This window comes from Lacerta agilis, chromosome 15 (genome assembly GCF_009819535.1).
Source record: "Lacerta agilis isolate rLacAgi1 chromosome 15, rLacAgi1.pri, whole genome shotgun sequence".
Taxonomy (NCBI): domain Eukaryota; kingdom Metazoa; phylum Chordata; class Lepidosauria; order Squamata; family Lacertidae; genus Lacerta; species Lacerta agilis.
In genome coordinates, this window is record NC_046326.1 from 43,713,484 (window position 1) to 43,723,921 (window position 10,438).

At 50.4% G+C, this 10,438-nt stretch overlaps 1 protein-coding gene across 1 annotated transcript; it reads right to left on the bottom strand.

Moving 5' to 3' along the window:
- Window positions 1–1,048: 1,048 nt before the first annotated feature.
- On the bottom strand, window positions 1,049–9,016 carry TLCD1 (TLC domain containing 1). The gene is made up of 4 exons (XM_033172309.1): window positions 8,811–9,016; window positions 6,730–6,812; window positions 3,116–3,198; window positions 1,049–1,488 (listed from the first exon to the last, which is right to left on the bottom strand). Exons 1-4 carry the CDS (start codon window positions 8,999–9,001, stop codon window positions 1,108–1,110), a joined length of 738 nt encoding a protein of 245 aa, XP_033028200.1. The 5' UTR covers window positions 9,002–9,016; the 3' UTR covers window positions 1,049–1,107.
- Between the last annotated feature and the right edge of the window lie 1,422 nt (window positions 9,017–10,438).

Genomic DNA, 10,438 nt, shown 5'->3' on the forward strand with positions numbered 1-10,438 from the left:
TGAAGACCCCATTAGACTTAGCTTGATGAGGATCCCGTTTTCCCAAAACGGCCAACCAGTTGCCCCAATGGGAACCCTTCAAGCAGGTCACCTGACTGCAGTAGCACTTACCCGCTGTTGTTACAGAGCAGCTTGAAATTCATGGGTACACTGCTCCTGAAGGTGGAGGCTCCATCTAGCCAGCCTGACCGGAAGCTTTCAAGAGCCTTCTCCTGCTCAGTGGAGTTGTCTAGACCTCCTCTGAAGCAGCTAAACCAATTCCTTCCTGGTGACAGCAATTCTAAAAGTTAGTTATGCTTTGTGTGAAGGAAGTTTATATTTTTTGTTGGGGAGTTTTATAAACCTCCTCTTCTTACTCACTCTTCTACTAAACAGAAAGACTCTCCAAATATTGTAGACTTGAGGTAGGGAACCTCGGGCCTGGGGCTCAATGTGGCCCTCCGCTCCCCTCCATCAGGACCTTGAGACTTTCTTCAGGCCACAAACACTCCCCCCCCCAGGGTAATTGCCAGGATGGGAAGTGTCCTTGAAGCATGGCCAAGCTTCTTACTCGGAATCAAAGAACGGGAGAGTTGGAAGGGACCCCAAGTCTCATCTAGTCCGGCCCCCTCCTTGTCTGGACGGAGGATAGCGAGACACGCATGGGAGCCTGTGTGGAATCGCCACCCCCTTGAAAGAAGACCTCTGGCGGGGTGGCTTTTATCAAGAACAGCTTTTAATGCATGAAACTACCCTTTCCCATTCCGTTTTCCAGACCACCAACAGCGAACAAGGCAAAAACTCAACCCCAGCTGCCAAATCTCCCCATCTTCTCTTGCTTCCTGCTGAGCTCAGATCAGCTCGGGCCGATTGGTGCGCATGGCCTCCCTCATCTAATAAGGCAAGGCCTGGGGTTGCGGAGCCCCCTAACCCCACCGGGCCCAGAACAAGGAAAGGAAAAAGGCTTTGAAACAACATCACAGTGAGAACGGCGCAGTCCTCGGCAGATAAGGCACACAGGCAGCAGCAGAGGAGCCAGACAGACGACAGCGGCGGCTCTCCCTTTGACACTGCCCCAACCGTCCTCTCCGCCCGCCAAGGAGTCTGGGAGAGACCACAGGAGGCGGCTCAGTCCGCCAGGAACTTCTTCTCGCTGTCTGGGCCCCGGGCCCCCGGGCAGAAGTCGGAGCGCATGAGGCGCGAGAAGTAGACGAGGATCATGCCGTCGAGGAGAACCAGGTTGACCATGAGGAAAGCGCCCTGGCCCCGCATCTCCACAAAGCGGATAAAGTACCAGGTCAGGTAGGCCTGGGGGGCCAGGCGGAAGAGGAAGTAGACCACCACGTTGACGTACTTGTTGACCAGGTAGAGGGTGGGGAAGGGCAGGTGGCCCAGGCGCATCATCATGCGGAGGGTCAGGAAGATGTTGCTCACCTCCACAGAGAGGGTCACCAGGCCAGCGGCCACAAAGCGGTTCAGGAGGATCCCAGAGAGCAATCCCATGATGGCCTGAGAAGTAAAGAGAAGCAGGAGAGGGAGAAATCGTGTCTTTAAACATCATAATAGGCGAGGATGAAGGAGATTGGCAAGAAAAACTAACAAACTATGCAGGACACACCGGGCAATTTGAAACCCTAGAAAGAATGAGGACATGGTTCTTCTTTTATTTTATTTTTCTCTTTTCTTTAAAAAAAAGGGGTGGGGGTGGGGGGAGAAATGTTCAGGCATAATGAGTGAGCTTTGTGTATTGGCTTCTACATTGGTTGACCTCTTAAAGGTCACCTGTAATAATATGCATAAGGTTTTAAAATTGGATAGTTAAGAGTAAAGAGTATAAGACTCAGTGGACGTGTATAAATAAGTAGAAAAACTGGAACCTGGAGCGGGAGTTGGCAGGAAGTCAATTAAGAAGTATGATTTTGATTGTGATTTTTTAAATCTGTTTTTTGTTACCATAAAATTAATAAATTGTATCAAACGAAACAAAACAAAACAACAAAACAATAGGCAGCCCTGCTAGATCAGGCCAAAGCGGGCTCATTTGCCCAGCACTCTTGCTCTCCCGGAATCATGAGGACTAGGAACTCACCACTTAAAAACAAAAGCGAGGTTCTCTGAAAGCTGAATTCTGTAGTGTCAAAGAACATCAGAAGAGCCTGCTGGAGCAGACTCAAGGGGTCCCTGGGCCTAGCCCAGCATCCTGTTCTCACAGGGGCCAACCAGACGCCCCCAGGGGAAACCCACAAGCAGGATTCAAGCACAAGAGCAGCTCTCCCCTCTTGCGTTTTCCAGCAACTGGCATTCAGAAGCGTTGCCGCCTCTGATCCTGGAGGAAGAGGGCAGCCATCATGGATAGCGGCTATTCATAGCCTTCTCTATCATCCACGAATCTGTCTAGTCCTCTTTTAAAGCCATGCAAACCGGTGGCCATTGGGGCCTCCTGTGAGAGGGAGTTCCACAGATGAAGGAAGGACTGCCTTTGAAGTCTCCCAAATCTCCCAACGTTCATGGGATGTCTAAGAGTTCCAGTGTTAAGAGAAAAAGGCTTTTCACTATCCACTTTCTTCATGCCAGGCATGATTTTATAAATGTCTATCCCGCTGCCTCTAAACTAAAAAGTCCCAAATGCAGCAACCTCCCCTCTGAAGAGAGCTGTTCCACTCCCTTGATCATTTTGGTCTATCAGAGTAGCAGAGATTAGCAAATCAAGGGATTCGCAGAACTGTAGTGTTGGAAGGGAACCCAGAGGGCATCCAGCTCACCCCCTTGGTCAAGGGAAGATCTGGAATACAGGATGCAGCCACAGCAGACAAGGCCCCGCAAACTCTTGCCTGCTTTGATAGAAGGTGGAGGGGTGTGAGCATGTGCAGAAAGCCTTCCTTGAGTGACCACATTCTACCTTTTTAAAAGTTATTTTTCTCATATTTAGTAAACCAAGCTTAAAAACACTGAAAATACCAAGCTCGTAGATATAACAATTTGCAAACAGCACCCATTCATGTTTACTAACAAACAGGACATTTTTTCCAGCAGGGAAAAAGAAAAAAACCAGGGAAATTTCCTGCTTCCCATCTCTGTGACTCAGAGCCATCAGCTGCTGAGTCGCCTCTCCTGGCCCACAAGGGCTGGTACTTGCCATGGCATGGTGGACCAGGTACTCCCACGAGGCCCGAGACTGGCGGCACACGATGATGTCCAGAGTGTCATGGATGAAATAACCTGGGGAGGAAACAATAAGAGTTATAGAGTTGGAAGGGACCCCGTGGGTCATCTAGCCCAACCCTCTGCAGGAATGGAAGCAGGAAGAGGTTCGCTCTCGCCACCCTCTGCACCCCCAAGGGTGGGGGAACCTGCGGTGTGGCCTTCCGGGTGCGCAGGAACAGACTTTGGTCATTTTTGATAATATGGCGCCCTGAGCAAGGACAAAATTTGGTGCCCCAAAACGAATCTTCTCCATTTTGGCCCCTCGGCTCGGCGCCCTGTGCGGGGGAACTGCTCTAAATCTGGTGCTAGGACTCCAGTTCCCAACTTAAAGGTAAAGGTAAAGGGACCCCTGACCATTAGGTCCAGTCGACTCTGGCATTGCGGCGCTCATCTCGCGTTACTGGTCAAGGGAGCCGGCGTACAGCTTCCGGGTCATGTGGCCAGCATGACAATGCCGCTTCTGGTGAACCAGAGCAATGCACGGAAACGCCATTTACCTTCCCGCCGGAGCAGTACCTTTTTATCTACTTGCACTTTGACATGCTTTCGAACTGCTAGGTGGGCAGGAGCTGGGACCGGGCAACGGGAGCTCACCCCATCGCAGGGATTCGAACCGCCGACCTTCTGATCAGCAAGCCCTAGGCTCTGTGGTTTAACCCACAGCGCCACCTGGGTCCCTTCCAACCATCACCTAAAACTATAAAAAGGCCCTAAAACCTTTATCCTTTTATCCTGAAAGGATAGCACCCCAACCCCCCTTGAATTTCAGCTCTTTTAAAACTCCTGCACCAAAAATGATCTAACCCGTTTGAGATTATTATTTTGTGAAAATGTTGTGGACAAATATTTTTGTAAATAAAAGGACAAAAATGACAACACTGCAACCATTGGGTATTAAACCGAGGAACATGGGGAGATACCTTGCATCGCAGACCACTGGCCCATCTAGCTCAGTACTACCTGCACTGACTGGCAGCGGCTCTCTAGGGTCTCCCCCTACCTGACCTGGGGATGCTACTGGGGACTGAACCTTCTGCATGCCAGGCAGGGCCTCTCCCATTGAGCTACAGCCTTAAAAATACATCAAGACGCCAGTCCTCAGGGTTGGTTTTAAATCGGAACAAAAAGAAGCTGCTTTTTTTCTAACTGACCATTCATCATCCACCTAGCTCCATCTGGTATGCAGGATGAGACCCTCCCTGCCCATGGACTGTCTCGCCAGAGTGGTGCACGCTCTGGTTATCTCCCGCTTGGACTACTGCAATGCGCTCTACATGGGGCTACCTTTGAAGGTGACCCGGAAACCGCAACTAATCTAGAATGCGGCAGCTGGACTGGTGACTGGGAACAGCCGCAGGGACCACATAATACTGGTCCTGAGAGATCTACATTGGCTCCCAGTACGTTTCCGAGCACAATTCAAAGTGTTGGTGCTGACCTTGAAAGCCCTAAACGGCCTCGGCCCAGTAGACCTGAAGGAGCGTCTCCACCCCCATCGTTCAGCCCGGACACTGAGGTCCAGCGCCGAGGGCCTTCGGGCGGGTCCCTCATTTTGAGAAGCCAAGTTACAGGGAACCAGGCAGAGGGCCTTCTCGGTAGTAGCGCCCGCCCTGTGGAACGCCTTCCCATCAGATGTCAAGGAAATAAACAACTATCTGACTTTTAGAAAACATCTGAAGGCAGCCCTTTTTAGGGAAGTTTTTAACATTCAATGAATTATTGTATTTTAATATTTTGTTGAAAGCTGCCCAGAGTGGCTGGGGAGATCCAGCCAGATGGATGGGGTATAAATAAATTATTATTATTATTATTATCATTATAGCTCAGTATTGTCCACACTGACTGGCAGCAGCTCTCCAATGTTTCAGAGAGGAGTCTTTCGCCTACCTGGAAACACCAGGGATTGAACCTGGGATCTTCTGCATGCAAGGTGAGCTACCCTGCCACTGAGCTACCCTGTATTCAAGGAAGTCACATGACGGAGCAGGCCGGCCTCCTCACACCCCCTCTTTCTGGGCCAAGGAAAACCTCCCGTTCAATCAGAAGGCTCCAAATATTGATGGGCACCCAGCAGAATCAGTCCAGCCTCAACCTCCACAATACAGAGTGCAGCTCCCAAGTCTCAGCTGGGGAAAAATTAGCAACACCAGCCGTGGTTCCGTTATGCTGTTGAGCAAAAAAGGAAGTTGGCAGCAGCACTGGGTGTCTGGTGGGTTTTATTTCCATACAGTTGACCTGCAGAACTACCTTGCTGCAGCACGCAATCGGGAGAGTTTGCACGCCGAGGGCCAGGAGAAAAATAGCTGCACAGAGAAATCACGGGGGTACGTGAGGTCGACCCAAAGCGTCAGAAACTCTGCCTGGTTCCCTGTAACTTCACTTCTCGTGGTGAGGGAACCGCCAGAAGGCCATCGGAGCTGGACCTCAGTTTCTGGGCTGGATGATGGGGGTGGAGGCGCCCCTTCAGCTAAGCAGGGCCGAGGCTATTTAGGGCGTTCAAGGTCAGCACCAACACTTTGAATGGTGCTCAGAAACATCTTGGGAGCCTTATCCTCCATGACCTAAGAAGAGCCTGCCAGATCGGGCCAAAGGGGGTCCATCTAGACCAGCAGGCTGTTCCCACCGTAGCCAAATGCCCCAAAGACCCTAGGAATCCAGATAGACTGCCTTGGGACCTGGAGGTTCCATAAGACCATAGGAAGACTCTGGTTGCTGGATCAGGCCAGAGGTCCACCTAGACCAGCCTCTTATTCTCACAGCGGCCAACCAGGTGCCCACAAGCTTGAGCACAACAGCAGCTCTGCTCTCCTGACATTTCCAGCAACTGGCAATACTTCCTCTGACCATGGTGGCAGAGCACAGCCATTGTGGCTAGTAGCCCTCGATAGCCCTCTCCTCTACAAACTCCCACCATCTCTGACCGCTAGCTGGGAGTCGTATCAGAAACATCTGGAGGTCAGGCGGTTGGCAAAAGCCATCCTAGATTCTTGCCCCACCCCCGGCAATCAATCAGACTAATGTTTAGGTACATTGCAGTTAAAAGGCTTCTGAAAGCCCCGCTCATTATTTCCGCCCAGCTTACAACTGCTCTTAACTTAGGAACAAAAGCATTAAGTGTACAGTAGATGCATTGAAATACGGGAAATGTGAGCCATTATCCTGTCTACCCAATCCAAAAACCACATATCCAGCATTTGCTCATCTTCTGTGGGAAAATGCTTCTAAACCCTCCATCTCTCTGAGTTGCATCTCGGAGAATCAGAAAGGACCTTCAAGGGTCATCCAGTCCATCTCTTTGCAATGCAGGAATAGCATCTATATTATTATTATTATTATTATTATTATTATTATTATTATTATTATTATTATTATCCCTAAGTCTGTGCATGTGATTATTCCCAATTATTACATTTGTCCCTACTGAAATTCATTTCCTTTTTTGGCAAAACTACTCTGCGCCGCCTTTTGCCTGTTACTCCACCAGAGACAAGGCACTGGGTTGCTGCCCACCTGAGCCCAGCACCGCTAGCATCACCTCCTTCTCACCTGCGGAAACACACAGCAGCAGATGCCCAGATCGAGAGGTTGAGTTGATGAGGTCGGCAAAAGCCCCAGGCATTTTCCACACGCTGGTTGGTGGGATGGAAAACAAGAGATTCACAGGTTAGGAAAGGCCATCTACAATAAGGACTTTTAAAAAGGGTACCGTAAATTCAGGAGATACAAGTTCCTCCTGACCTAAGCCTTACCAAGGTCACACACTCTTAAGTGCCCTTGATCAAACCACAAAATCCATTTCATATTACAAGGAAGAGATCCCTGAGCAAAACTGGTGGATCATGGAACTAAGCCAAACTAAGGGGAAGGGAATATATGACAGGCACAGACCACCAGATTTACTGGCCAGTCGGTTCTGGGCGAGGGGCTAAGGGAAGCCGAGCTCTTTCCCAGACCCAAAGAGGAATCTCTTGCACACAGACACAAATGCAAACTAAAATAATTAAGATTCACATTAGATGTCCCAAATCCAGCGCAGATACCATTTAGAATTTCCCTAAATTCAAAATGAGGGTGTTCCTTCCTTCTCCAAAATCCCAAGTGTTTAAAAAGAGAGAAACAGAGAAAACTAAAAATAAAATAAAATAAATTGGTTTGTTGTTGTTATTAGTTGCTACTAAATAACCCAAGTCTGCTTTTAGCACAATGTCTGCCACTCTTTAAAGTCTGTTTTCATTTGTTGTTTTTAAATGAAAGTTTTGTCCCATTTTATGCAAAATGCTTAAGATTATTTTTTAGCAGTATATAAATATTGCTAAATAAAACAACATAGTATTACAAATAATAACCATTTATTGCGACATGGGGTGGGGGTGGGGAGACTTCATGGCTTATCTCTCGAAGAAATCCCCATTAGGGATTTCCTAATGCACGAAGATCCCAAATCAGGTTCTTGGCATTCACACACACACAAACACACAGACAGATGTCCTTTTTGCAACTGAGGGATTCTGACTGGCATCTTGCCAGCACCTGCTGGAATGAGGAGGGCCTGGAGACCCACAACAGGTGCACAGTGGCAGGGGGCGAGCACCTGCCCCAAGCCCCCTTTGGCAACCCCAGCCTGCTAAGAGAGGCTGGGCCAAGGCAGGGACTGACACATCCAGGGCCTCGCCTGCAGCCTCCTCTTTGGGAGACGGACCAGTTTCTCCTTCGGAGTCGAGTTAAGAAACATCCCAAAGAACAGGTGCCCCACCTTGGCAGCGTGGGAGAGCAGAGCATCAGGTTATTGCTTGGCCAGCCGCAGGCTTCCTTGGGCGTTTCAAAACCCCGCTGAGGTTCGCTAGGTTCCCTCCCAAAAATCCATGTGGGCTTCCTTGAGAGAAGGGCAGCCCGCACTCTGTGTACACTCAGGGGCACCCTTTCCTTCCACTGACTTATTAGAGGTATTTCTGGTCCCTCCAGTTATCCTGGAAAAGGACAGACCTCGAGGAAATTCCCCAGGAAACATCATCTAGGGAACAGGTAGAACCAGGAAAGGGAAGATCCATCATCTCAAAGGACAAAAGCAGCCTTGTTTCAAGGCCCTAGACAGGCAGCCCTTGGCAAGAGCCTGAGGACAGGAGCCGGGTCTTAACCTGAGTGGTGCTGGCGCCAGGCTGCTGCCCTGGGAGAGGGGAGGGAGGGGAGGGAATAGAAGCGGCATCTGGTAGCCCCACCCTGGAGAGCAACGTCTTCCTTTAAAAAGAGACAAGGAAATAAAGTGTCCTCTGTTTTGCAACGCGCTGCCTAGGCTGCAGGAGGGAGGGCACTCTGTACATGCCCAGAGACCACCACCACCACCCTCACTCCTAGCCACCACAACGCCAGCCTTGCAAAATACATCCTCCCTGAGAGATGGTGCATTCTCTGTGCATGTCCAAAGGCAGCCAGGCTCCGGGAACTGCAAAGGCGGCGGCGGTGGCGGCGCGGGAGGCACTTTGTCCATGCTCAGAGACCACCCCGGCTTTCCAAGACGCCTTTTCCCCGGCAGTGGCCTGGCGGGGGGGATCTCTCTGTGCATGCTCAGAGGCAGGAGGGGAGGGCATTTGGTGCAGGCGCCGAGGCGCGCGGCCCTGCTCCGCACTCACCCGACCACGGCCCAGATCCCGGCCACGACGGAGTGGACGAAGGAGACGAGCAGGTTCCTCCAGCGCCAGGTGCGGGTGGCGTCGAGGCGAACGTGCGCCGGCAGCGGGCTGAGCCGGAGCCCCTGGCGGAGGGCGGCGAAGGCCAGCGTGGAGCCCGCCACCAGCCCCGCCGAGCGCAGCCACGGGCCCATCGCCCAGCCCGCCCGCCGCCCGCCCGCCCGCCTGCCTGCTCGCTCGACTGCCGGCCCGCTCGGCTCCGCTCCGCTCCCGGCGCGCCGCCCCGGCCCACGTGCGCTCCCGCGGGGAGGAGCCCCGCCCAGGGGAGGAGCCCGCCGCCAGGCCACGCCCCGGGGAGGGCCCAGCAGGGTCTCCGTCCGTCCGCCGCCGCCGCCAGGCCACGCCCCCCGGCCCGCTGCGCCATTGTCACCGTCGCTCCATTGTTGTTAAGCACCCAGTAATATTAGCAGCTTCGTCCTCAAGCTGCCAAGGAGTAATATCATCATCATCATCATCATCATCTTATTATTATTATTTCCTGTCTTTCTTTCTTTCTTTTTAATCATCATAACCAGGGCCGGTTTTAGGTTTGATGAGGCCCTAAGCTCCAGAAGGTAATGGGGCCCTTTATATGTCCTTTGTCAACAACAAACTGTCGCTGTTTTTTGTGTTGAATAATTGCTATATGGACCTAATAGGTATCTAAAGCCATTTGCCACTGTTGCTGTATGTAGGTTTTATTTTATTTTATTTTTGTCTTATATTTTGGAAATATACATCCAGGTTTTTTTCCCCTTTAATTTATTGGGGGGGCCCCAAGAGTGGGGCCCTAAGCTATAGCTTGTTTAGCTTATACAGTACATAAATCTGGCACTGGTCATCACCCCAGTGGTGAGGAGATTATCATCTTCATCCTCAAGGTGCCACATAATAAGGACTTTATTATCATTTTATGGCTATTTCTGGTGGCCTCGCCATGTGGAATTGCCCCTGATTTTTTTCCTTTTCCCCAAAATAACACCTCTTTTTTAAAAAAGAGAAAAGCAGCTTTGTGGTATTCAGGAATGATAACAGTATTGTGGTGACTATTAATTAAATTGTACGCTGCATACAGACCCTTGTTCTCCTTCCATCAGCAGCTGAATACTTTCTTGTTCCAACAGGCTTTTGGCAACTGACTGCTTTTAAGGAAAGGCCTGTTTTATTGTAATGATCTGTATGTTGTAAACATATTATAATGCATACACATTCTGTAACTATTCAATTGTTTTTTAAGGATTCCTTCCCCACCCATTTGTTTAGCTGTCTCTTTTTTAGCTGTAAGCCACCTTGAGTCCCTTGTCAGGGGGGAAAGCAGGATATAAATATATATTATAGGTCGAAAATGGCTTCTTTTATTACAGCCAAAGTGACAGTCCACGTCACCAGATGCGCAGAGCGTTAGCCTGAGTTGTCACCGAGCCACTGATGTGAAGAGTTGGCCCTTTGACACTGGGTGGCAGCAACACACCACAATATTTGATGGGCCGTTTTGTTGATTCGGAGCCTTTCCTTGCTGGGGAAGAAGGATAAGGCTTCCATCAGGCACCTGGAATAGTTATTTCACTCAATTTGCCCCAGCCAAATGCCCC

Bases quoted from the DNA above. Each gene is read 5' to 3' on its own strand.
- TLCD1 (XM_033172309.1), bottom strand. From the start codon at position 9,001: ATGGGCCCGTGGCTGCGCTCGGCGGGGCTGGTGGCGGGCTCCACGCTG. The intron at 6,813-8,810 runs GTGAGTGCGGAG...CCCACCAACCAG, and splicing joins GGGATCTGGGCCGTGGTCGG to CGTGTGGAAAATGCCTGGGG. The intron at 3,199-6,729 runs GTGAGAAGGAGG...TTTCCTCCCCAG, and splicing joins GCTGCTGTGTGTTTCCGCAG to GTTATTTCATCCATGACACT.